Genomic DNA, 27,848 nt, shown 5'->3' with positions numbered 1-27,848 from the left:
GGCACAGGCTGTGGAGGCACTGCGTCCCCCAGAGCACGAGGCTGACTTGGACCTGCCTGGGCTGATACAACTCTGCCCGGACACCACAACAGCAGAGCAGCCCCTAGAACCTTTGGTGGCCTGGGACAGCCTGCTGGACTGCTGGCTCATCATTTTCTCTGGCCACAGAAAGATGTCCTGGTTGAAGCCTCTGAGGAAAGGGTATCTTCTGACATAGGCAGAGAGGTGGCCTCTTTTATAGGTCCCAGTGAACTGGTTCATTAATTGGATGATTTCCAGGGTTTCAGTCTATGGCTACAACTAATCTCCATACCAATTTCCTTCGCTGTAATCCTGGAGTCTCCATTTCAAGTCTTTCCTGTAATTAGCCTCTTGTAGACTTTGTGCACTACCGAACCGGGGCCCTCCCTTAATGAATGAGCTTGGTTCCTGCCAGGCATGGCCCAGTCCCAGGGCCTCAGGCACCGGCCTCTCAGGAGGCAGCTGGTTCTAATAGGTGACTCTGTGGCTTTTTCATTCCCCCTAAACCCTGGGCGTCCACTGGTGTCACTATGCTGTCTACCTCCCAGAACCAACAAGGCTGGCACAGACTCCTGTATTTGGGAGAGACAGAATGGAAAATGGGCTCCCTCCTAACTGTAGCACCTCCAAGTCTCACAGTGTGTACCCATGGAACTCACCAGAGAGCCTCTGCTGGCTTGTCCCAAGCTCTGAGACACAAGCAGCCCCTCTCCTATCCCAGTCACAGAGGGGTAGATGTCAGGCCAGACGTTCCAGACTGACTCAGAGGCCTGAGTGAATGGACTAGATACTAGAGACATTTATCTGAGCATTGTTCACCATTTGGGTGACCAAGAGAGCTCTAGTGCCCCATCTCCCTGTGTTTCCTGCATGGTTTTATTGCTCCTGTTCAACCCACTGCCTTGGTGTCCCCCACATCCTCTATTTCACTCCCATACCACATCTCTTCCCCTTTTAAATATGCCTCCTCAGTCCCCTTTTCCAGGAAGCCTCCCCCTTTCAGACTCCCGTGGGTCCTACTGCCTGAATTCCCTTCCTTCCTCTTCTCTGCAGGAAGGCTGCAGCCCAGTCCCTTGGACAATAGGCTCCATGAGGGCGAGGTCTTATCTGTCTGCTCCAACAGTGACCCCATCATCTAGCACAGAGCCTGGCCTATGGTGGGCTCATAAGTTTTGTAGGATGAATGGTTGCCCAACTTGTCCTACTTCTGGTATTGCCCTTCTATGCCGGTCCCTGTGTGTGTGTCCCACCTCCATTGTCACACCGAACAAGAAAGGCTTGTCCCCTAGGACAATTCCTCCCACCAAGACTATCTCTTATCCCAAGCTTAGGACAGAGCCCTGTACCTACAAGCTCAGGATAATGTTTTAAGACACAGACTGATAAATTAGCTGCATTTGTGTGGATGACTTCCCTCTTTGCTATAAATGCTACCGGTGTATCAAGCCCATTTTAAGTGTACAGGAAACACAATGAGAAAGCCCATGGGTAGGAGAAGGGACTCAACTGATCAGAAGGCTTTGAACCTCCCTTGAACTCCCACAGTCTCTTACCCCTCGTTAGCACCCTCACATCCCACTTAGATGCTTGTCGTGGCAGCCTGACTCCCTCGAGGGCCTGGGAGAGAGGTTGCATCGTCCTCAATATAAATAAACAGAAGAGAGATGATTTCATTAAGAACTCCACACTTGGGGTAATAGCAACAGCCATCCTAGCTACAAGGAGAGATCAGTTTCTAGTGAACACGGGCCAAGGAAAAGGACACACTACAGTGGGAGTGATGTGGAAGGCCTTCCCAACAGAAAGGCTAGGAGACCTGGAGCACTCCAGGCTGCTGTGGCATCTCCTCTGGAGGGAAAGGATGTCATGATTGAGTGTCAGACACAAGTCCACTACCATCTAACCCTGAGTGAGGGACTTGAGTACCTTCTAGTTACATGTGATGGAAGGAAGGAAGAAAAGAAGGTAAGGTGGGAAGGAGGGAGGGAAGGAGAAAGGGAAGGAAAGAGGGAGGCAAGCCCTGGTGTACTAGAGTTTACAGAGCTCTTCTAGAGCTTACACTGGGCTTGAAACACACATTTATTCACACCTGAGAATCTGCATGGACCTAACACCATGCCTTGCCTCTGTAGACAGCACCATGAGAATACCTCATGGGATGTCAAGTCAGTTCTCAAAGATTTGTGGGAAACATACTCATTGCAAGGCACCCAGGACAGCATGAGAGCTAAAGTTTAAGCAAAAGCAGGTCTATTCCAGCATTTATTGAGCATCTATTAGGTGATAGTACAAGGAGCTCAGAGGAAGGAGATGCGGTCTATACACCTATGTGCTCCATATACCTGTCAACACTCTCACTCAGAACAGGAGACAAGCAGGGACAGAGCCAGTAATAGCCACATGTCTACTGCAGTTACAGGAGGGGGCGGAAATGGGAACTGTGGCAGGAAGTTAGCCATGGAAGGCTTCCCAGAGGGAGCATCGTGAGCCAAATTGATGAAGAAAGCAAGCAGTACCACATGTTGTGATGAAGAGACTTGCAGGAACCAGGCTGTGCAGCAAACATTATAGCTTTGTTCAAAACAGGGTCGTCAGAAGCTACTGAAGGCAACAGAGGGAGCATGTTATATACACAGATGCAGGGGCGTGTGCCAGCCTGACCCATTGTGTGGGAAGAAATTATGCTGGTCATGGAAACCTGGCAAACTGTGGTGGGTCATGGAATTGGATGTGGTTCACTTCTCCCCCAGAGACTCACCGGAGCCTCTAGTCTCTCCTTGCTCCCTTCCACCCCTACATTGCTGCCAACATGATGTTATGCAAACACCACTTTCAACATGTCACTCTCCCATCCAGAAAATGACTAGGCTTCCTGTTATAGAAGAATGAGCTTCTCTCTTGACCTCCAATGCCCTTCCACATCTGCCCCCTGTTCCTCCCTCCCTCCCCAGCGTCCCACTTTAATATTAAAGCCTTACCACTCCCTCCGAGCCAATTTCTTGCTATTGTTTGGTAGGAGGTTGGGCCAAACCACTTCTGAGGTTTTTCCTACCCTTCGAGTTCTGGGATCCCATGATGCTGCCTGACTTTCCTTCACCATCATCCTTGGAGAGTTCTGCCTCTGAGAGTGAGACCCACCCCATATCCCTGCCTGAGGAGTGCCTAATCTTCCCAATTACACTCATCTTCTTCCTCCTCCACCTCGGCCACCCACTCAGGGCCATGCCCTGGATCATCACAAGGAACAATTCCCTCTTCGAAGCTTAAACCCCAAATCCCCACTCTCTGGCCATAACCTTTCATCCTTCAGCTTATTTTTGCCTACCTCTCACCACACCTGCTCTTGAGTCTTTTAAAGACTCCCGTTGTCTTCATCCCTTCATTTTCTCCTACTCTGTTAGTGCTCTCCTGGCCTCTTTTCCTGTTCTTCCCAACCTAAGTATTACTCATTCATCCAACAAATACTTCTTGAGCATCTATTTTGTGCCAGCCATTGACCCAGTGGTAGGGAGTGGCGAACAAAATTAATGCTGTCCCATCCTTCATGGGAAGAGTTTAGTGACCATCTGTCTGAACAACCTTCTCACCAGCATCCTTGATTTCCTTATGTTGCTAATTCTTCCATCATCAGCCTAACAAAGTCCCATGTCTAGGACAAAGCTACAACCTTCCTTTCCCCTCCTATCACAAAGGCTGAGCACTACTGGGGGAATCATGTAATCAGGGGGACAACAGAGTCCTGATCTCCACTTTGGCTGGGTGCTCAATCCCTCCCTTGTCCTGTCAGCTTCTTGTCCATGCCCTTGACTTCTGTCCCAAGTTTCTGCTACTCTCCTCCAGCCCCTTCTCAGTCCTGCCTGCAGAAGAAGATAACTTGGCTTCCTACTTCCCTGAGAAAATTCAAGTTGTCAGAAGTGATCTCCTTTGGTCATCTCTTCTGTGCCTTCACTCTTAGCTGCCTCCACACCCACCTTATTTTTCTTCCTCTTGTACAGGGCTACACAACAGCCTCCCCACCTGCCTCCTCTAGGTCTTTACTCAGTCAGTTACCCTCCTCCCCACCAGGTCCTCAATCTCTCCTCTATGCTCAAGTCTTCCCCATCTTTAAAGTCCTTCTCTTGACCCCATGACACCTACTCACTGTTATCCTGTCTGTCTCTTCCCCCTTCTCACCTCAAGATCTCAGTTAATCCAAATTCAGTGTCTATTTCCCCATCACTGGTCAACTCCTAAACCCTTGGAATCTTTCTCCATACATAATCCCTGTATCACGAGCACCACACTCCTGAGAGTACATTTCTTGCTGGCTTCCTAAAAATACCCTTATGGCCTCTTTCTCCAGATCTCCCAGCTACAGTTGAAACATGGTGTTATCGTGTAGCTACATATAAAGCATTGGTTTCAGTGTCACTTCACTAACTTTATATTAAAGTTGATATCTATATAATATAATAACTATACTATTATTTTTAATATCTTCATTCCTTAAAGGGTTACAATCTACATAAATAGGTTCCCAGTCTTCATTCTCATGTAACTTGGCAACTCTTCTTTGCTTGTGGTGGATAAACCATGGATAGAGCCAATGTGTCAGGATTATGGACAAAGCATTCCTTGCTGAAGAGAGCACACACCCATCCTTTGCCAGCTGAGGTGAATCTAAAGCCGTAAGATTCCATGGGACCCTGAGTCACTGGAGAGCAGGTGTTATTACTGTCTTATTCTAGAAAGACAGTGCCAACCCCGGAAATGGAAAGGTGCAGAGGCAGGCCAGCTGCAGAGACTACAAACCAAGGAGTCAACAAGAATTAGAGATATCTCCCCCACCCCCCAGATCTCAGAGCTCAGACACAAAACCACCAAGGCTTCCATGTACATTTGTGTGGGTTGTATCCTATACAAGAGTTCCAGGTCAAGAGTAAAAAGGCCAAAATCAGACCCATACTCTGGTCACCTATCTATGTGCTATGGCTTGGGCTATTAGCCAGAAATCGGCTAATAGGAGTCCAGAGTGCAGGCATCTTTCACTTTACACAAAGTGCTGTCCTCTGCCAAATCTGTGGAGTTGTATCTGCACTGAGTAGACACCTTTTTCCAATTCACAAAAAAAACAGATAGGCCAAGGAGACCTTGGAACATCAGAGTTGGGCATCATGAGTTTTGGGGCAAAAAAAATCCACTGCTAGAAAACCTTTTCTTCCCTTGTATCCTACTGGTCTTTGAGTCAGTCAAGCCATGTTGTAGTAAAAGTACCTGAGTTCAAATTATGACCTCCAGCTCCTAGTTACATGACTTTCATAAGTTGCTTAACATGCTACACCTTGGTTTCCATCAATAAGACAAGGATAACAATATGATCTCTTTCATAGTGTTGTTGTAAGGATTATTTTTTTTCAAGATTTTATTTATTCATGAGAGACACAGAGAGAGAGAGAGAGAGAGGCAGAGATACAGGCAGAGGGAGAAGCAGGCTCCATGCAAGGAGCCCAACGCAGGACTCAATCCTGGGACTCCAGGATCACACCCTGGGCTGAAGGCAGCGCTAAACTGATGAGCCACCTGGGCTACCCTGTAAGAATTATTTTAGAACAGGTCCTAATGAATAATAGGCATTTGGTACATATTAGCTCTTAGCTAATGGTGTCCTCCTCTGTACAATAACAGAAAATCATCGCTTGCATATCAAACAAATAACCTAACTACCTCTCACCAGCGTCCTCATCGGGTGCATATCTGTGTGTGGTAGGGTTTTGGGGTTTTGAGGGGTTTTTTTGGTTTTGGTTTTGTTTTGTTTTGTTTTGTTTTTGTTTTGTTTTGTTTTGTTTTGTTTTTGCTATCTGGAGTGTTAAAAAGAAAAATCACAGGCCCAAAATAGCATCATCTAAGACAAGTCAGTAAACTAAGACTTAACACCTAACTTAACTGCACTTTCAACCTTTAGCCAATCAATGTAGAATTTCCTGGTCAATACCAGGAAATTTACTGATAGACCCCCTTCCACTCCTCTTGGAAAGGTAACCTTGCCTGAACAATGCATTCCTTACTAATAAATCCTTTCTCCTTTTTTTATGCCTTCCCCCTGCCTTTAAAATCCTTTTGTTTGGGTCATTGAGCTCCCTTCTACTTGCTAGATGGGATGCTGCCCAACTCTTGAATCATTTAATAAAGCCAATTAGATCTTCACATTTACTCAGCTGAATTTTATTTTTTTAACAAGTGCTTCTCTGTTTCAAAAAGGCAAGCATGTGTGTGTGTGTATGTGTGTGTGTGTGTGTGTGTGTGTGTGTAGGTGTGTGGTGGATGAGGCAGGGATTACAGTCAGAAAACTCAGATGCATCAGCTATGTGCAGATAGGGAAATTGGGCAGACCCACTCAACTCTGCTAAAATTTGTACTTGGGGTGCCTTGCTGGCTCAGTTGGTTAAGTGTCCAACTCTTGATTTTAGCTGAAGTCACAACCTCAGGATTGCAAGATTGAGCCCTATGTCAAGCTTCATGTTGAGCATGGGGTATGAAGCCTGACTGAGCTTCTTGTTCTCCCTTTGCACCCACACTAAAAAAAAAAAAATTGCACTTCATTCTAACTGAACAGTAATAATTATTCGAAGTTGAAAACAACTGTTAAAAATGCCTCAAGTCCCAGGTTTTCTTTGAATTTCCATCATGAAGGATTACTGTTGGACAGATAAGACCCTGCATCGTAATTATTTTCTCAGAGCAAAAGGTACATGAAATAAATTTATGGGCTTTCAAATGTGTACTGTGTAGGCTTTGCATATGAGTAACTGCATCTTTAGTAAGGTGGAACCTGTCTTGAAACAACCAAAAGACTAGTCTAAACAGTAGCACGAGAAAGGAGCTTTAATGCACACCTTTGCCAATCGCTCTCCCCAGTTGCCAGTAAAAGGTAGATTAGGGGAGGTTAGCCCCAGCAGCCTAGCAGCAGGGAAAATTCTTAGAGGAGTTTATCTTCATCTCTTAGGAGCCAAAGATCAGCTAATAAAGTCTTGACTTCAGTGACCTTGGGCATCACAGTGGAATCCTCAGAAACTCAGCCATGGGTGGGGGGTGGAGTGGGGAGGGAATGTCTAGAATGGACAGACAAGGTAGGAGGTGGGCTGAGGAGACTGACCCAATCAGTTAGCACATCAATCAATCCCTGTCCCACCCACAGCTCAGCTTTTCTGAATGTCCCAGGAAAGGTTTATAATTAAGCAGATGGCAGCAAGTCATGGGACCTACTCCCTTCCAAATCCCTGCAGAATTTTGTCATAAATCTTTGGTATCAGCCATGAGCTGCCCACTGCCACTGGCTCTTCACTTCCAGGGTCTTCAAGGATCTCAGGGTCAAAAAAAAAAGGATCTCAGGGTCTTCTCTACTCTCCCCAGGAGAACTAGCTCTTGCCTGAAGAGAGGCATCCTCCTCATCCTCCTCCTCCTCCTCATAGATGGAAAACGTGGACAGAAAATGTACTGGAGTGCTTTTAGGATCAATGCTGTAGGGAAGTGAATAAAGCAGGATTAGTGTTGGAGGGCCATCCACAGCAGACCCCTCATCCTATGGGACTGATCCAGCTTCCATTTCTCTCTTAGCCACCCCGCCTCCCAACTTCATCATCTCATCCACCATTGCAGACATGATTTTAGAGGTGACTTCCCCCACTTGGAACTTGGCCCCACTTCCCTGCAATCCTGTCAGCCCCCTCTGGCTTCCCTGTACCTGGGCCAGGTTCTGCCTTCCTCACCCCTACTTCCCCCACAGGGCACTCATCCTGGCCCAATTAAGAATGTTGCCTAGATTCTAGCCTTCTGAGTGGCTCAGGTGCTATTGGAACCCTTGTCTTGGACGAGTAGATTAATAAGAAAACTAAAATGATCATCCAAAGAGAAAATGGACTGAATAAATGGAAACAATTTACAGAAAATGAAAATTAAATAGCTAATATATTTAAAATGTTAATAATTAAATAATATGTACCATATTTATAAGGTTCAATCTCATTAGCAATCAGAGAAATGAAAATCAAACATACAAACTCAAAATTTAAAAAGAATATCACAGGGGATCCCTGGGTAGCTCAGCAGTTTGGCACCGGCCTTTGGCCCAGGGCGTGATCCTGGAGTCCCGGCATGGAGCCTGCTTCTCTCCCCTCCTGTGTCTCTGCCTCTCTCTCTATGTCTATCATGAATAAATAAATAAATCTTTAAAAAAAAAAAAAAGAATATCACAGAATGTACAACTGGAGAAACAGGAAGTCTTATATATTATTTGTAAAATTACTAACTGGTACACTCGTTCTGGACAGTAGACTGACAATATAAATCAAAATTTTAAAGTGGCTTAGCAATTCCACATCTCGAAAGTTACCTTAAAGAATGAATGGGACAAGTGTCCTGAGACATGTGTGTTTACTGCAGCAATGTTTATTACAGTGGAAAAAACATACACAACAAAATGTGTTACATCCACATAATGGAATATTCTGCAGCCATTAAGAATGATGATCTCGGCCACTGTGACAGCTGACGGGCTGTGGATCCTGGAAGTCAGTCATGGGGGCCGGGTGCAGAGTGCAGATTCGCCAGCCCTGGCTGCGGGGAAGCCCGCCGGCCAGTAGCCGAGGCCAATGGAGGCCGCAGAAGTCTTGGGAAAAGAGAGCTTCTCATCGTCCATCTCTTCCATCTCTGAAGGCCAATTTGGTGCTGTGGTTGGCTCTACCCAGGACGTTGTCATGGATGCGGAGTTCCAGGTACTGCTGAGAAACCTCATGGACAGATACTACCAGGAGGTAGAGAATGAACTCACCTACACACCCGCTTGTAATGAATACCTCTCTTTGGTAGAAAAGTACATTGAAGACAGCTGCTGGCGTGGATTCCCAAATTCAACAAGGTGGCTTCCATAGCAACAGCACAGCACCGTGAAGATGAGGTGGCCAATGACCTATTCAACATGCTGTTCACATTTACGGACTTTCTGGCATCCAGATGTTTCTGGACTATAGAGCAGAAAAAGAAGGCCAAGGGCTGGCCTTAAGCAGTGGTTTAGGAGTGACTTCATTGTGCAAATCATCTCCCATGGCCCCTTCCCCGGAGCAATCTCTAGCACCAGCTCCCACCTGCAGCAGTGGCGGCCTCCTGGACAAGGCGGGAATAAGTCAGGAGAGGCTTCTGCTCCCGGTGACTGGAGAACACACCTGGAAAGGCTGGCCCCATTCTACAGGGGTTATTAACACCAGGTATTGATGGGTCAGAACGATAATTTCCTGAGGCTCCCAGGACGTCTTCTTTTCCTCTTCTATTCAGTAAGCCCTAGTTCTCCTGCCAAAACAGACACCTCTCTCAGGTGCTTCTGAAAGTCAGACTGCTCTGGGACAAGACTATGTCAGGCGTTCCACCTAGAAGGCCCCTGCCCCCAGAATACATGCTCCTGTGACAAGTAGAACAACACAATCACAAACCCTCCCTGTTCCAAGTACCACAGGCAGGCTTTGCATAAATCTTCCCCGTGCTCACAGCTCTGGTTGAGAGTTTCAGTCCTTCAAACCCAATGGCCCACCTGTATGGAGATTTTATTTAGGAATTTTGTTGCAATTGTTTTGGGTTTTTTTAGATTTTATTTATTCATAAGACACAGAGAGAGAGAGAGAAGCAGAGACAGGCAGAGGAAGAAGCAGGCTCCATGCCAGGAGACCGATGTGGGACTCGATCCCAGGACCCCGGGATCATGACCTGAGTGAAAGGCAGATGCTCAACTGCTGAGCCAGCCAGGTGCCCCTATCCTTAACTGCTTTCAGCATCTATTAAATACATAAACAAAAACAAAACAGAAAAAAAAAACATAAACAGCTGCCCTTGTCTTCAGATTTCTGAAACTCCTCTATATTCAGCCCACCATTATGGGAAAATCAGAACTAGTCTTGGCTGTGGGAATAAACTAAAAAAGGATGTCTTTTACCCAAAAGCTACATATGAAAATCAACTCCTAGACTTAAGTTTGCAGTTCTTTTATCATTTTCTTCTTCTGGTCCTGATGTCGTACCACTGCTGCAAAAGATCTTTTTTTTAACAAGAATCATTTTGGGGGTAAAAAATTTTTTTTCTTTTAAGTAGGCTTTACACCCAGAGTGGGGCTTGAACTCACAACCCTGAGGCCAAGAGTCACATGCTCTACCAACTGGGCCAGCCAGCCACCACTAAAAAAAAATACTTTTTGTAGATTAATACTCAGACTAATCTGGTAGGTTTAATCTTAGAATGTCTGTGATTGGGACGCGTGAGTGGCTCAGCTGTTGAGCATCTGCCTTCAGCCCAGGGCATGATCCTGGGGTCCCGGGATCAAGTCCCACATCGGGCTCCCTGCATGGAGCCTGCTTCTCCCTCTGCCTGTGTCTCTGCCTCTTTCTGTGTCTCTCATGAATAAATAAATAAAATCTTTTTAAAAAAATGTCTGTGGTTACCTACTTAAAGATCTAAGTATTAAATGGCTGTAGTTTTTAATTGTTGGTGCTATGAAGGCAAAAGTATTTTCTTCTTTGGAGTTACTGTTTTATTGGACACCAATGAATATATACTGTATGCTGAATATAAACTAAAGTTATCCTTTCCGTATAGCATAGTAAGTATTTATGCAGACTCACTTAAAATCCTTTCTTGTATAAATCAGCTTTTAGGTTTTGGGTTGGAATTAGGATGAGTTTAGTAAAAATGTGATTCTTCAAGCTGTGCCTTCCCACCTCTATTCTTCTCCCTGCCAAAGTGACATTCACTGGTCTAATGCAGTCTGAATGGAAGGGGGATTCCAAAAAGCTTTAATAATGCTCCTCTGTCTGGCTTAAGTTTAATTAAAATGTTTGGTAGAATATTAATGACCAGAAAACATGTATGCCACACCTCTACAAAGAAGGAAAAAGGGACACCTGGGAGGCAGCTGAGCATCTGCCTTCTGCTCAGGGTGTGATCCCGGGGTCCAGGATTGAATCCTGCATCAGGCTCCCTGCGTGGAGCCTCCTTCTCCCTCTGCCAGTGTCTCTGCCTTCTGTGTGTGTGTCTCTCATGAATAAATGTTTTAAATCTTGTTTTAAAAAAGGAAAAAATGTAGTTTAATCCCCAATGTGTACCTTTGTGGGGTTTTTTTAAGTAAAAATAAGAAACTGAGGGGCACCTGGCTGGCTCAGTGGGTAGAGGCATGTGACTTGATCTTAGGGTTGTGAGTTCCAACCCTATATTAGATGTGGAGCCTACTTTTAAAAAAAATAAAAGTCTGCACTGAAAAGTAAAATAATGATCTCCATCTATATTGGTTGTTGTAGAAAGATATCATTTGGTAAGTTTCTTCCCAGCCAGACTATAAACCCCATGAGAACAGAGATGACATATGTTCTCCTCTCTATTCCTGAGCCCAGCACAATATCTGGAAAATGATAAGCACTCAGTCTAGTTGTTGAATGACTAAATGAATGAATTCCACAATAGATTAGGTGAAAAACCAGTTTGTAAAGCAATATGTATTGTTAAACACTTTATTCTGTAAAAGAGGATACATCTGCCTGCACCTATCTCTACGTATGTGTGTGGGGGGAGGGTGTGCACATGCATACACATAGGGAAATGTCACAGGGAGATGGAATTATAAATCATCTTTTTATTTTACTTTGCTAAATTTTATGCATTTTTGCTACAGATATGTGTTGTTTTTATCATAGAGGAATGATATAGATCTTCCTATAGAGGAAGATCTTCAGAAGAAGAGGGAAAAAGTAAGAATAAAGAATAAAAGATAGGGACGCCTGGGTGACTCAGTAGGTGAAGCGTCCAATTCTTGATTTCAGCTCAAGTCATGATCTCAGGGTCGTGGGATCAAGCCCCACATTGGGCTCCACTCAGCACAGAGTCTGTTCAAGATTCTCTCTCTCCCTCTCCCTCTCCCCACACTTCTCTCTCTCTCTCTCTCAAATAAATAAATAAATAAAATCTTTTTTAAAAAAAGGAAGAAAGGATAAAGGATAGAGAATGAAGAAGCAGTTGCCTCTAGGAGACAGATTGTTTAATCCTAAAGACATAACTGGTAGGATTTCAAGCTTCACTTTGGGAAGGCTCCTGTCACCCCTCTGGCCATTCCGTAAGGTAAATACCTATTCTGCATATCCTGGCTGCCTTCAAAAGCAAAAAAGTTGCCAGAGCTCTATCTTCACATGGGAGATGAATATGAGGGATTCTTAATGACGCAGAAAGCTCAGGACTGCCAGCTTCCCATATACTTAGAGACATTTGATTCTCTCCAGCCTCTAGCTTGGACCCAAAAATGAGGCCCTCACCTTGGAAGCTTCCCTGCTCCACCAGCACATGGTTTAATCCCAGCCTGTGTCAAGAATATAAAACATGATGCTAGTCCCAGAATTCTCCTGGTCTTTGGTCTGGATATCTCTTCTACAACCTTGCCCTTCCTCCAGGTTGCCCAGACTCTTCTTGCCAGGCCTGCTCCAGGCTTCCTCTCCAACACGCCTTGATCAACCCCCTTTCTTGATTCCAAGTATCCTGTAGTCTTTCATCACCTCCCTCTGTAACCCCCTCCACCATCTCTCCTCACAAGAGCTCATAAGAAGTTGCCAGGCTCTCAGTGTCAACTTTCAGCTTCATCCTGCCTTGGAGTGTGGCCTATTCCAGGCTGCGGGGAGGGAGGTCTGGCTGTCATGACTCTCTTCATTTTTTCAGTTAAGCCCTAAGTATTCGCTGCATGCCCCAGGGCCCTGAAGTAGCACCCAGGAACAAGCTCTCCACACATGGAATGATGGAAAAGAGACTGAGCAACCATCCCCAAACTCTGCTGCTTCAGTCTGATGAGAGCTGGCTTAGTCCAGTGCACTCAGCCTCTACCCAGGAAGTTAGTTAGGCAACAAAGGAGCAGAGCATCTGGGGTGTCTTCCTAGGGGCTGGTGATGTTTCTTGTAATGTCTCCTGCTGGCTTGTGAGAGCAACAAACCAGAATGGCCTCTCCTGCTCCCACAGTACCCAGAGCTGTGCCAAGAGTAAATGGGAAAGGGGGCTACCTTCTGCCAGCAGGCCTTGAAAAGATAGGCAAGGATTTATTACACTTTCAAGGATAGGAACTTTAAAATTAGTATCCTCCAAGGCTTGAGATCCAACTGCTGTATTTTGGAGATCAGATGAGGTGAGTGTAGGAGATTGGATCAGGCTCGAGAACATGGAGACCAGGTCCTGGCACTCTTCTTGGCCCATCAGTTAGTGTACAAATGACCTCTCATTAGTCCAGCTCTGATCTGACTTATGGGTGTGGGGAGATAATGTATGATACACAGTGACTTACACACCAGAATGTTATCACGCTCAAAGGCACGAAGATGGGATTGAATTGGGGCGTGGGGAAAGGAACAGAGACTCCACCAAAGCTGTCCATTCCCCTGCTTCCTTCAGTGGCTGTCTCATTGTCCCTCTCCTCCCTAGGTTTGGGTTTCAGCTTTCTAGGAACAGCCAGGAAATGCCAGTGTAAGGGCAAGTATGCATCTTCCTCAATCCTAATTTTATACCCATTTGGAGTGAACTCCACTAGTGGCTCTCTTACTCTTTCTCTTTTCTGAAAAGCTAATTTGGAAGGGAGAACTGGGCATGCATAGTTCTGCCCCTCCATCTCTTAGGATCTGACTGTTCATAACAAGCTGATGTTCTGCTCTCCTATCTCCCATGAAGGGCCTCACCCCTTAGGGAAGGCCATGATGGCCCTATGTTGTGTCTGCCCGGGTGGGAAATCTAGCCTAATCCTCAGGTCCTGTATTCCTTTGTCTTACTTTTTAGTTGGCTCACAATCTGGTCAGGGAAAAGAGGGTGTTATGCATTGATCCCTCCAGACTCTAGGAGCTGCGTTTGCAGCAAGAGAATTCACTGTCTGGCTGACATGAGAGCTGGAGCAAAGGAACCGCAGGCCGAGTAGAATCTATTCTCTTGATGAACTGCAAAACCTTATTTTTCCAAGACTGGGTCCAAGAGGTCAACTCAGAGGCAAAGAGGATGGATGGGGGTGGAGGCCCCCACTTAAGCAACATTAACACTCTCGGACAGACCTATCACAAGAACCCAGGCAAATGGATAAAGGAGAAGACACGACTATTGAGTATCCTTTATACCCACCACTGAACTTCTGGAAGACCACCATCCACACCTGATTTCTCTCCACTCTTGAACCTCAGCTTATTCTATGACTCCTTGAATGAAAGCCAAACACCCGAATGTGAAATACAGTGCAATTTATTGAGAAAAGAAAGTGCAAAATAATCATCACCAGAGCATCCACAGCTGGGGGAATTAAAGGGGCAGAGGTAAGTCAGGACATGATGCCCAGATGTGGGGAGGGCACCCTGAGAACCAACAGTCCAAGAGAACTTGACCATTCACCTTCTAGCACCCCCCTCCTCAGCGGGGCTGAAACATGCCTGCTTCAGACCATCAACTACCATCATCTCTGAGAGAGAGAGATGGGTCAGGGTGGGAACAGACCAGGCTGGGAAGGCCCATAGTTGTTTGGGCTCACGTACTGCTACCATCTTCAGGAGCCATCATAGGCTCATCTAGAGGCACCACCATCTGGGATTAGCAGTTGGACCTCCCTGGCCTAGGAGAGGTCGTGGGGATGGAGGAGCCAGGAAGAAGTTCAGCCCCTTCTCCAGGGAACTTGAAGAAAAGCAAGGTGGAGGTTGGCATTTTTTGATGCCAGGCAGAGTGGGAAGTGCTGTGGGCAGGCCGAGAGGGATGCAGGTGGGCATGGACGCTTAACCCCAGAGGATCACTTGGAGCAGTGCTGGCTGGAGCTGGTGGTCTGAGAGAAGCGGATGTTGGTGCTGCCTCCACTGCCAGACTTATAGCTGCTGCCTCCTGAGGTCTGGATGCCACCAGAGCTGGAGCCAATTCCACTCTGGCTCACAGAGCTGCTTCCTCCGCTGCTGAGCCTGTTCCCGCTGCTGCCACTCTGGTAGCCCCCGCTGCTGCCGCTCTGGTAGCCCCCGCTGCTGCCGCTCTGGTAGCCCCCGCTGCTGCCGCTCTGGTAGCCTCCACTGCTGCTACCGCGGACTCCTCCGTAGCCTCCACTGCTGCCTCTGCTGGTACTGCCGCCTCTGTAGCCACCGCTGCTGCCACCACTGAACCCTCCACGGCTTCCACCAGAGCCACTGCTTGTGCTGGTGACATTGCTGACCACCGCTGCGGAGAACAGGCACTCAATTTAGGCAAAGACCTGGGTTTGGATGACAACCCTACCCTGCTTGTTGTGCAAATTTGAGAAAGATGCTCAACTTCCCTGACAAGAGTGAGCCTGGCCTTCTAGTGTCCCCCAAGAACAAGAGCCAGTAGCATCCACAGAAATTTCTGGTTCTCCAACTTAGGGAACTCCCCAAGACCACAGGCATTTTAGCTTTGGCGTTAGAGAGTTTCCCCACTTATGCTAGCAGGGGAGTGTGTGACCATGGCCCGAGACCCTAGCACTGTTTAGTGGCCTGAACTCCTTGCATAGGCCAAGCTTTCCTGCTATAGGTCAGTCAGTGAGGATGTCTCTGGTCACCTGCTTTGCAACCCAGGGAGAACATTTTTGAAGGGAGACTTACAGATGCTCACAGCACTCTGACATTCTCCAGACATCCTAAAAAGGAAGAGAAGAAGATGTGGGTTATTTCCGCCATGAGTCATTAGCCACGGAGCTGAGGGTTCATAACCCTGGGAGCCATGCCCCTATGTGCCTCACTAGGAGTCAAGCCCCCAAAGGAAGAAAGGCTATTCCAAGAGTCTTCATGACCACATCTCCCCAGGAAAAGAGGCTGCTCTGGGGGAGTTAAGATGTTCAGGAGCTTCACCAGCCATCCTGTTTCTCCATCTGTCCATCCTCTTCCCCTTAGTTTCCAGAGAATCTGTTCCGGGCTGACTGCTCAACACCTAACCCCCAGTTGGTTAGCCCCTCAGTGGTTTATATGGGTAAAATGTGAGAAGAGCTGACACCCAACACATGATGAGTCTGAAAATGTCCTGCCCACACAGCCCTTCTTCTTGTGCCTCTTTCTTGTTTATGGAGCAGGCATGTCCACATGCCTGAGCACACATGGAGCATGTCTGTGCACCTTGCCACTGTGTGCCTTACTATCGTCAACCACTCTGTCCTCGTCCCACAATCCCCGACACTTAGAGCACCATCATCACTCCCACTCCTTTTCACAGAGACTTATATAAAATCCTTAAGTTTCCTTCTCACACCTGAGTTCTGCTTCCTCCCTCAGATTGGGAACTGCCTGAGGACAGAGACAATGCAGGATGCTTAGAGCAACTAGCCAGTCAGCAGAAGGATCTCTCAACCCTTGATAGTTCTTTGGCATTTGATATCCACTCACTAAGCCCTTATCTGCTACTTGATACTGTGCTATTTTTTCCAGAGTATGTGTGCATCAGCCCCTTTCCCTATGGACAGCCTCAGGGGTGGAAAGCTGCAGGACTGTCTATACTGTGCTGTCCAATATCCACATAAAGCTAGCTAAATTTATTAAAATTAAATTAAGTATAAAACTAAGTTCTTCAGTTGCGCTCGCCACAAGTCAAGTACTCAAGTGACTAATAGCTACTGTCTTGGACAGCACACAGAACATTTTGTCATCTCAGAAAGTTCCAGTGGACAGCACTATAACTTTTGTCATAACCCCAAAGCACTTTTCCTTACTTATTGCTCCTAAGGAGGATCAACAGACCTATGTAATACAACATCGATGTCCTGGTAAAATGGAGAATTGGACGATCTTGATTGACAAAAAAAAAAAAAAAAATGATGGCACTTGAATGCTAAATTCTGTCATTCAGGAGATTCCTTACTCTTTGTCTGAGTTGTCCTCTCCAATCATCTTGCTCTCTTTCTTTATTATCAAAGGTCACTCTAAAATCTTATCTGGAGAATGCTGACCCCACATGCTCTCTCACCTGCACTCTTCGCCCTCCAGCAGCTTCCTGTAGGTGGCTATTTCCACATCCAGCGCCAGCTTCACATTCATCAACTCCTGGTACTCTTTCAGCAGCCGGGCCAGGTCATCCTTGGCCTTCTGCAGGGCGGTCTGCAAGCCCTGGAGCTTGGCATTGGCATCCTTGAGCGCCATCTCCCCACGCTGCTCAGCTTCAGCGATGGCTGCCTGCAGGTTGGCATTCTGGGGCAGGGAGAGGTAGGAGACCGATTAGCATAGTGACCAAGAAACAAACAACTGATCTTTCCTGAAAACTTTCTTCCCCGTTCAGCATCCCTCCATCCCCTACCTTAGAAATTGCAATTGCACATGGCCAGAAAACAGAAGTCCATTTTGCAATTGGTCTATTTATCTTTAGCCCATTGAAATTAACTCACGTCTCATCAAGATAAGAACACTGATTTGCTAGTAAAGGTAGTAGTGGTCTAGTAACTGGCTCTTTTTTGCAAGACTGTTTAAAACTCCCTTGCCTAATTAATCACTTTATTCCAGTGATACAAATTAGCCATTGAGGTTATGTGAAGTACATGATAAATAGTTCGTTGAAGGCAGATTCTACTGAAATTAAGTGTTTAAGGCCATCCCTACAGTTGCAAGATTTGCTGGGAAAGCCAGAATGAGCAACAATATCTCCTTAGGGAGCTTTCCAAGAATCCAATTCCAGAAGGAATCTCTGGGAGAATGGACTCTCCCAGAGACTGCTATCCCACATGTGACACCATGAAAGGACAGAGAAAGCATGTGACAGAGGCAGTTATTGCTTCTCTTTCTCCCCAAGGCCCAGAAGACCCTCAGCATCTCTCCATTAGGTCCAGACCCACCTGCTTCTTAACATTCTCAATCTCAGCCCGCAGCCTCTGGATCATCCTGTTAAGCTCCATGATCTCACTCTTGGTGTTCTTCAGGTCATCCCCATGCCTGCCAGCAGTGGTCTGAAGTTCCCCAAGCTGACAGAAGAGAAACCAATCAACATGGTTTTGCAGTGTTAGAACATTCCTGATGAAGGTCAGCAAGACCTAAACCTAGAGGATGGGGGCAAGGAGAGGGCTCTCACCTTGGTCTGGTACAATGCCTCAGCCTCGGCCTTGCTTCTCTGGGCAATCTCCTCATACTGGGCCTTGACCTCGGCGATGATGCTGTCCAGATCCAGGCAGCGGTTGTTGTCCATGGACAGGACCACAGATGTGTCACTGACATGACTCTGCATCTGAGACAGCTCCTATGGGGAACATGATCATTTTCACCATCCCTTGGCCCCAGAAGATGCTGGGAATGAAGAAGTCCAAGAATCTTCTACCAGCAGATATATCCCAACAATGGAGCCAGGAATGAGATAGTTAGAAAAATAAGCTTGCATTTCAGGCCCCATCCCGCTATAGCCAAAAGGCTGCTAGAAACCATGTTAAAAGAAAAAGTTAATGTGCAAATATAATCAGGTTGTCAGCCTGAGAGTATCAGCCAGTGAGCTCAACTGTGGGGTTTCCATGGGACTGCAGTAGGGAGGAGGAGTCTGAAGGAGCTAGCTATGGTACTGGTTTAGGAGCCAAAAGGAAGGTGTAGAACAAAATGGACAAGACAGAAGGAAAACAAAGAAGACAGAAAGGGACCCTGGCTCTATGGCCCAGGTCTATGCAGGCTGGGAGACCTAAATGAGCATTTCCCTGGCAGGGCATGGTTGAGTTCTAAGCCCTGTTGCTGGTTTGGGGGTGTTCTTCTACTTGACTATCCCCTAAACTCCTACTTGGGAAGCATGTCTGGGAAGATGCAGAAAAGAAGGCTCTGGAGCTTGGCAAACCAAGGAATCAAGGAATCACCATCTCATAGAGGGTCCTCAAGAAGTTCAGTTCATCTGTCAGGCTGTCCACCTTGGCTTGCAGCTCCGTCTTGGTCATGTACGCCACATCCACATCCTGCAGGGTATAAAGGCAGGAAATCAGAAACCCAAAAGAATGACCCACTGCCCCTCCATCACTCACAGGTCTTTCCTAAGCCTTTGTCCCTCCTCCTTGTCCCTCCCCTGTCCTCCTCCTAATTTCCACTCCTCACTTTCCCTTTTAAAAGAAAATCAAAGCAGTTTTCTTCCCTTTAGTTGCCTTGACCAATTAAACCCTGATGCTTTAACAAAATATAAACCATATTAGCCAGGCATTGGAGTAAGGGTAGAAAATCACATTTATTTAACATGTGACTTTGGGTTTGGGATATTATATTACCAACCTTCTGAATAGAAATGAGGGTATTCTTCTCACTACCTCATCTTTATGATGACTGGTTAAGTAAGCTGCAAGTATTGGATGATTGTTATTATTAATAACATCCAGGGTACACTTGTAGGCTGAAAACCTTGATTAATGCTACACATAAGACCTTTATTATTAGTTCACATTACTAACTGATTAATTAATTGCAGTAACACTGTAAGATGTTTTCCTCATCAACAATGTATTTAGAGCAGCTTCCTTCATTTCCAAAAACATAAGGAGAAACGTAAAATCTACACGCAGCATAGGGTCCCTGGGCCCCAGGGCAGCTGACTCCATGGGGTTAGTGCCCAGAAATAGAGCCTCAACCTGCTCTTCCCAGTTCTCCTACCTTCTTGAGCCCCACAAACTCATTCTCAGCCGCATTCCGCTTGTTAATCTCATCTTCATACCTGGGACAGAGAAAAAAAAAAAATGAGGATCCCAAACATGCATGTGGAATCCCCTCACCCAGAGACAAGACAGCTTCATGGGCATGTGACCTAGGCAGTTACACGGAGCTCTGACTGAGTTCAGAAGGTCCTCACATTCATTCCATCTAATGGCTCTGCTGGCGCCATCTTGAAATTCTTGATAATTTTTTAACAAGAGCCTTGCATTTTCATTTTGCACTGAGCCCCCAGGATTATGTAGCCAGTCCTGCTTAGAGGCCTTTCAGAGCTCAGGCCACTGCCTCAACCTTCTCTGCGAAGTCTGGGAACAGGCTGAAGTGTGGGTAGGCAGGGTGGGGGAAGACATCAAGGAAGCTGACTACTTGCCTGACTCTACAGACATCACAAAGTGCAACGTGTGTATATGAGATCCAGAGAGGTATTTGCTCAGAAGAGGCTTTCTGCCTCTGTTCTGTGTCTCTTCCCATTAATTAGAGCTGCTTCTTACAGGAATTTAGGAAAGAATAAACTCTTGTCTTCCAAATGCATCAAGGTTATGAGACCTCTACTTGTTAATGACTATAATCTCCCACCCAGGGTCTAGATCTCATAAAGATTAAAAAATGGAAATGGTTCCAGGAGGAGAGGTTCCTGGGCAATGTCAATCCGAGTTGCCACTGGATTCCCAGAGCTCACCACAGAGCCTGGCACAGAGCAGGTGCCCATCAGGTTTGTGCAGTTGAACCAGAATGGGGCCTCCCCAGAGCAGGTATGCCCACCACTGTGAGTCCTGAGCCTGGGGATGTCTGGAACTTCCTTCCCACCTCGAGAGGCCCTATTTGCCTCTCATAGACCTCAGAGGGTATCAACTACAACCCCGAACATGCAGGAGACTGATTGAAGCTCCAGAAACAGAGTATTGGGCACATTGAAAGAGTACTAGACCATCTGCCAGGAACCCCTGGGAACTATGGGGACTCAGACTCCTGGGACATGCCTCACACCTACTGATTCAGTATATCTAGGACTGACAAGCTTCCAAGGTGACTCCTATGCACAGTAAGTGTGGAGCGCTCTCCATCCCAAACAGCTTTTAACTCTGGGAGGATTCTCTCATCCATCGAGGCTAGTATAGAAGGGGGTCTGCCTGGATCCTGAGAAATCTGTCATAATCAGCCACTTAGAAGTCTCAGTCCCCACCCTCTCACCCCGTTCCACTCAGTCACACTTCACCCAACAAATCCATCCAAGAGTATTGACTGAAGGTATAGTCTGGAACAGTTAAAATCTTAAATTGGAGTTACTCCTTCCTGCTAATCCCCCGGAAGGGGAAACTCCCCAGTTGGGGCCCTCACTTCTTTTTGAAGTCTTCCACAAGGTCCTGCATATTCTTCAGCTCTCCTTCCAGATTTCCTCTCTCCCCTAGAGCCAAATCCAACTGCCTGCGCAGGAAGCTGATGTAGGATTCAAAGAAAGGCTCCAGGTTGTTGGGTCCTGAGCCAGCTCCTGTGGTCTGCTGCTGGAGCAGCTCCCACTTGGTCTCCAGGACCTTGTTCTGCTGTTCCAGGAACCGCACCTGTGTTAAGTTAGAAAGAAAAGGAGTTAGCCTCTTGAGTTGAGAAAGTGGAATCATGCGTCCCAAAGAGTGGAAATGTGGCAATGAACCTAGTTCAATCTGTAACAGCCTCTGGGTTTTGTTCTGTTTAACTGAGAAGGATGAGAATGTAGACGAGACAGAGCCACAATGTGTTGTTGACTCTATACCCACTATTTTCACTTATTCTAAATCATTTAATCCTCACAACCACCTATAAAAGAGATGTGATTATCCCCTGCGTAGATAAGGAAACAGAGTCTCTAACACATTAAGTTGCCCAAAGTGGCTTGGATACTAAGTGACCACGCTAAGAGTCACCGCCGGCACTGCCCTAGTCTATGGGAATCCTTCAGAACACAAGTATAGAAGGTCAGCGTAAATACAGTTAATTGTAATTATTTTTTAAGTGAAAACTTTACCTTCCTACAGGCAGTGAAAATAGTCAGCAGGATCTAACTTTTCCTAAGTTGTTTCACGTTTTCCCTAGTTGCTTCCCCTTTCAGTTACTCAGCTTATAGCTGACCTGGGTTTAACTTCAAACCCCAGGCTCATTCCCCAAGATCCAGCACACCCTTCCCTGCCCCAGCATAGACAGCTCAAATTAACATCGGCTGGGGCACCTGCGTGGCTCAGTGGTTGAGCATCTGCCTTCGGCTCAGGGTGTGACCCCAGGGTCCTGGGATCGAGTCCCACATCAGCCTCCCCGCAGGGAGCCTGCTTCTCCCTCTGCCTGTGTCTCTGTCTCTCTCTGTGTCTCTCATGAATAAATAAATAAAATCTTTAAAATATATATATCAGCCAATATATATATAATATATATTTTTGATATATGTATAAAATATAAATTTATCAACTACAACATAGCACCATTTGGAAAGTAAGTCAGTTGCCAACACTCATCACTGAGAGGCAGTCCCAAGATTCTTACTAATGCAAGTTTGATTACCAACTGGTTTAGATTGTCAAGAAGCTGCTTTTCAAGAGAAATTGAATGTTCTCTTGAAAACATGGACCCACACTTAGTTTTCCTTAGTCCTATCCCTAGAAGGAAATCAGAAGCTAAAATCCCTTTCTGTTTCATAGCTGGGAAAACAGGGCCTGAAGAGTAAAACAGACATGCCTGCTGTCTGAGGGGCCCAAGACAGAATCAGGACAAGAAGCCAATACCCCCGCCTGTAAGCCTGGCGGATCCCACCGGCATCTCCATGTACCAACCCCATGAGCAGCCCAAACCCTCCACGGCACCTCTGAGCTTTGCCCTCACCTTGTCGATGAAGGAGGCAAACTTGTTGTTGAGGGTCTTGATCTGCTCGCGCTCCTGGGTCTTCACTTGCCCGATCTGGGGGTCGATCTCCACATTGAGGGGCTGCAGGAGGCTCTGGTTGACAGTCACCTCCTGGATTCCCCCGGGGAAGCCACCAGGACCACCAAAGCCACCAGGACCAAAGCCACCAGGGCCACCAAAGCCACCAGGACCAAAGCCTCCGGGCCCACCAAAGCCACGGGGCCCACCAAAGCCACCAGCTCCACCAAAGCCACCAGCACCTCCTCCAAAGCCACCAGCTCCTCCTCCAAAGCCACCAGCTCCTCCAAAGCCACCTCCTATTCCTCTGCCACCACCAAAGCCACCTCCATAGCCGCCCCCAAAGACACTGCCACTGCTGCTACGCCCTCCCCCAAAGCCACCAGCCCGGGAGCCACCAGCCACGCTGATGGAGATGCTCTTGTTGCCACCCAGGCTGTAGAGGCTGCGACTGCCGAAGCCTCCCGCTCCACCCCGGAACCCGCAGGCCCCTCCACTGGCTCCCCCGGAGCGGGCCACACTGCTCATCCTGCTGCTGCCTGAGACCACGGCGGAGCGGCCCGAGAAGCCCTGGCTGCCGCCACCAGATGTCTTGCAGACTTGTCTGTTCATGGTGAGAGAGCTTGGAGGTCAGATAACAATCACTTAGCAAAAGCCGAGGGGGATGAAGGGAGAGGATGGGGACGAAGAGGAGGCTGGCCTTTATATACCAAGGAGCTAGGCTTGGCACAAGGAAAGGCAGGCAATTAGCTGAGAGTCATCTTGGGTTTGGTTTGCCTCGCAGGCAATAAGTTACTTCTAGATTTGCAACACACCTCAAAACTAATCCTCTGGACCAAAATGACTTTGCTTTTTTAGCTTAATCACCCAAACTTGCCACAGTTGACAAAAGACTGGAGCTCTCCTCCCTTCTTCCCTGTGATTTCCTCAGGGGGCTTAGGGAACTCAGACAGCACCTGATCCAGCAGGATGAATTGGGTTTTGACACCAGGGGATTAGGAGGCGCTGAGTTCCATGACACAGGGGTGAGGACCAGACAGCTTCTTCCATGTGAGCTGGGTCCCTCCCTGCAATGCCAGAGTGCCACGGCCCGGTAACATGTCATCTGTGCCCACCTTTTGAGAAAAATGTCCAGAGGAGGGCTTGGGGTGGGGGAAGACGGGAGCAGAGACCCACTCTGGCAGCACCTCAGCCAAAGGCTCCATTGGAGCCAGCGCGTCATTGGAGCTGAGCAGCGCTGCTCATAGGAAACAAAATGAGATACAATGTCTGACCCAGGGAAAAGTGAGGGTCATACAAGAAACAAACAAGTATGAGGCTTGGGAAGTGAGAAGGGGCAGGTACAAGACAGGAGTCTCGGACCAAGCCCCCACATCACCATCCTTGACCCACAGCAGGCGATTTCTGGATCCAGAAGCAAGAGAGGATGGAATGTGGGGACCCTCAGTTGGCTGGTGGACTAAGCTGAAAGATCTCATTCATCTCAGGATAAGGATGTGTACTGTGTCAGATCTGATGGCCTTAGGATCTCCTACCCCCTCCACCACCTGGCCTGGGTTAGATACCCTACCCTGTCTGCCCACCACACCCTGTACTCTTCCCACTATGTCTTAAAGTAAACTTATATGTTTACTTGTCCGCACCCTTGTAGGCCCTCAGCTCATCAAGGGAAGGGACTGAGTCCTACTCATTCTGAATTGCAAGCTGCTTGCATAGGGTAAGCACACCACTGACATGTGTTAACTGACCATAACCAGTGTCTAAGAATATAAATATCTAGACCCAGGTCTCACCTGAGTCTTACGGAATGAAAATCTTCAGAGAAAAGGCTTGAGTGCCTATATTTTTAACAAGCCCTTCAAGTAATCCTTATGATCAGGGAAGTTTGGGAAGCCCTAGTTTAGGCTATGGGTGTCCAATCTGGGCCCAGGAGTTAGGGGGAGGGAGGATGGAGGACCCTTGGTGGTGGAGTGGGTCCACTGACACACTGCTGTTCTAACTTCTGACAGCTCAACTATCCCCCATCCCCATGCCAACCCGCGTCCACACCCAACCACGCCACACATGGCAAGAATATGTTCTCAGGTCGTTATCCATATTCAAGTCTCTACAAATATGACAGAGCAGGAGGAGGTGATTCTAGACTCCTCAAGAGATAGTGGTTGAAGGGCCCCTGGGTGGCTTAGCAGTTGAACATCTGCCTTCGGCCCAGGATCGGGTCCCACATCGGGCTCCCTGCAGGGAGCCTGCTTCTCCCTCTGCCTGTGTCTCTGTCTCTGTCTGTCTGTCTCTCTGTCTCTCTCTTCCTGTCTTTCATGAATAAATAAATAAAATCTTAAAAAAAGAGAGAGAGATAGGTGGTTGATACATCTCCAGAATTCCAATCAAATCAGCAGCGAGCACTCTGTGGGGTGGTTTCCAGACAAGGGATTCTAGGGCAGAGGATAGGTCTGAAGATCCTGAAGTCAAGCAACTTTAACTATTCTACAGCTAATTCTTAATTTTCTGCTCTGCAAGTTTGTCTAGAGCCAGTCTGCCTGGTTTTAATCCCAGCTTCACCACTCACTAGCTCTTTGACCTTGGACAAGTTAACTTAGCTTTTATGTGCCTTGGTTTCTGCGACTTTAAAATGGGTATTATAATAGCAGGTACTTCATGGGCCGTTATGAGCATTATGTTAAATAAATATAAAATGTGTATTGTGGTTTGGGGCACCTAGTAGGACACCGTACACTGAGCTATCATTGCTAGTACTCTATTGCAAGTACTCTAGTACGTGGCGGAAGGAAATAACTTGTTTAGCCTTGGCTGTTCTCAAAACAACTTTGCACATCTGAGCAACCCACCAAAGGATGAGGAGCAAAAGAAAGCTGAGTGAGGCTGGAAAGTAAGAAACCCAAGCTGGCATAGTAGAGAGCAGGACCTGTGCTGGGAGGGACTTGGGTTGGTGACCCTGGGCTTTGATTTAACACACTAAGTCTGTGTTCTAATCTGTCAAATCCTTCTCTACCTGGTGGTTTTGTAGTGAGACTCACAGGCTATGACATAAGTGAAAGTCCCTTGAAAATTACAAAATGCCACACAAGAGTAAGGTCATTGAGGTCTAACAGGAAGCCTGTCATCAGGAACTTGAGAAGACCCGGTTCAAATCCCTTGTCTACCTTGTGCTAATTAGTGACCTTGGACAAGGTACTTGCTTTCTCTGAGCCCCTCTTTCTTTATTTGTAAAATGAGGATTCTATCCTACTTGAAAGATTGTTTTGGGATTTAAACAGGGTCCAGGAAAAAAAAATGCTTGGATTTTTTAAATCAACACTATCTATGCATAGACAATCCATGAAGGGGATCTGAGCTGGGTTCTTGAGACATTTACTCCACCCATCAACTGAATGCCAGTCCCCCTTTGTGAGGTCTTTATTCACATTCTTCGCAGTTCTCCTAAAAGCTGATCAAATGCCTCCCTGGGAAGAAAGCTGAGCCAGGCTTGCTCCAGGTGAGAGCCCAAAGCAAACAAGAACAGACATCCGTGTCTCTGATTCCCTTCCCCTCCCGTGGCTCCTTTGCTGAGGCAGCAGATGGCAGTTTCCTGAGTGTGGTTCATCTCTGCCACCCTGGCATATGCTGCAGCGGAGGGATAGAGAGAGGCAATGGGCAGGTCACAAAAGCACAGGTTTGGGTTGGGTTGCCCATCCCACATCTCCTGAGCCTGCCAAAGCATCACCCTATTTAGCCTGTTGAGATTGTTTTCTCAGCAGTTGACTGAAGCTTCTAGAAATAACCAGACTTAGCATCCTCGGCAATATTTCTCTTATTCACTGCAGGATCTTTGAGAGCAGTGGCGTCTAAATGGGCTGCCTGCTGCCAGCAGTCTGAGTTCTTCTAATCCCTCACCTGCCAGAAGCTTCCATGTAAAGGTTGCCAAGTGGCTAAGTGCTCTGGATCCTTATTTCCTCACCCATAAATTAGGAGAAATTGTTACCAACCAGAGTTATTCCCTCTAGCCAAATTGTTCTCTGATATTCAACTGCAGTGAGAATGCTTCGGAGTTGCCCATAATATAATTGGGGGTGGAGGAATGACTTGTGAGACAGCAGTCACGACCTCTCCGTCAAAGTGAGAAGACATCCTTCTCTACCTGTGAGCCGAGGATGAAGGGGTGATAGTTACATGCCCTGTATACATGCGGATTCACAGATCCAATTTTCAAGATGATCATTAATTTGTCCTCCAAAGAAAGAAAAATGAATAGTCGTTCTAGATATGCTACTCCTGGACTAAGAATCATCATGTTCCACTCTCTACTATATTGAAATAAAAGCTTATATTGGACATTACACAGTGTATGAACCGTCATTCAGGTAACATCTTCTTTCATTTAGATAACACTTTTTTTTTAATAGGTGATGGCAATAAAGGAGGGTACTTATTGTGATGAGCACCGGATGTTGTATGTAAGTTTTGAACCACTACATTGTACACCAGAATCTAATATGACCCTCTATATCAACCACCTGGAATTAAAATAAAAACTTTTTGAAAATAAAATTAAAATATCACTACTGAAATAACTTTAACCAATGAACAGTAAAAATATATTACCATAGAGAGCTAGCTCCCTTTATAGCCAATGTGCTTTTTGGGTTTGTTTGTTTGTTTGTTTGTTTGTTTGTTTGTTTGTTTTATTCATGAGAGACACAGAGAGAGGCAGAGACACAGGCAGAGGGAGAAGCAGGCTCCATGCAGGGAGCCCGACGTGGGACTCGATCCCGGGACCCCAGGATCATGCCCTGAACTGAAGGTAGACGCTCAACCACTGAGCACTGAGCACCAGGCGTCCCTATAGCTAATGTTTGATAAAGAAGAACAAATCTGTTGAATGACTATATTGTAAACCAGAAGCTAATATAACACTGTATGTTAACTATACTGGAATTAAAATTTTAAACTTTAAAAAAAAGAAGAAGAACAAATCTAAGTATGGGTAAATCTTGGTGTTACTAAATCTTAGTTACTAGCAATCATAACTCATTCTAGTTCTGATCATCTCTCCAGACTTGATTATACTCTTCAACTCACCCCTAAATCCTTACCTCATACTAGATTCTCTCCCAGGGCTTATCTGGGGCAAAATTCTATCCTCCAAGATAGATTTGATTTAAAAAAAAAATATCAGAAAGGGAGACAGAACGTAAAGACTGCTAACTCTGGGAAACGAACTAGGGGTGGTAGAAGGGGAGGAGGGCAGGGGGTGGGAGTGAATGGGTGACGGGCACTGGGGATTATTCTGTATGTTAG

The 27,848-nt window shown here is 46.6% G+C and overlaps 1 protein-coding gene and 1 pseudogene across 1 annotated transcript; one reads left to right on the top strand and one right to left on the bottom strand.

Moving 5' to 3' along the window:
• The first annotated feature begins 8,648 nt into the window (after positions 1–8,648).
• On the top strand, positions 8,649–9,267 carry LOC112667271 (ADP-ribosylation factor-like protein 2-binding protein; annotated as a pseudogene).
• A 5,000-nt stretch (positions 9,268–14,267) lies between these two features.
• Positions 14,268–23,231, bottom strand: LOC112667299 (keratin, type II cytoskeletal 2 oral-like). The gene is made up of 9 exons (XM_025458896.3): positions 22,515–23,231; positions 21,009–21,229; positions 19,614–19,674; positions 18,836–18,931; positions 18,076–18,240; positions 17,843–17,968; positions 16,984–17,204; positions 15,633–15,667; positions 14,268–15,231 (listed from the first exon to the last, which is right to left on the bottom strand). Exons 1-9 carry the CDS (start codon positions 23,163–23,165, stop codon positions 14,819–14,821), a joined length of 1,989 nt encoding a protein of 662 aa, XP_025314681.1. The 5' UTR covers positions 23,166–23,231; the 3' UTR covers positions 14,268–14,818.
• Between the last annotated feature and the right edge of the window lie 4,617 nt (positions 23,232–27,848).

The sequence above is a fragment of the Canis lupus genome, chromosome 27, assembly GCF_003254725.2.
Source record: "Canis lupus dingo isolate Sandy chromosome 27, ASM325472v2, whole genome shotgun sequence".
NCBI classification, from domain to species: domain Eukaryota; kingdom Metazoa; phylum Chordata; class Mammalia; order Carnivora; family Canidae; genus Canis; species Canis lupus.
The sequence above is the reverse complement of the archived record's forward strand: the minus strand, read 5'-3'. Positions and strand labels throughout refer to the sequence as shown.

Excerpts from the sequence above, each read along its gene's own strand:
- LOC112667299 (XM_025458896.3), bottom strand. The coding sequence starts at position 23,165 with ATGAACAGACAAGTCTGCAAGACATCTGGTGGCGGCAGCCAGGGCTTC. Across the intron at positions 21,230-22,514 it reads TTGCCTCCTTCATCGACAAG|GTGCGGTTCCTGGAACAGCA; the intron begins GTGAGGGCAAAG and ends AACTTAACACAG. Across the intron at positions 15,232-15,632 it reads TCAGAGTGCTGTGAGCATCT|CGGTGGTCAGCAATGTCACC; the intron begins GTAAGTCTCCCT and ends TGTTCTCCGCAG.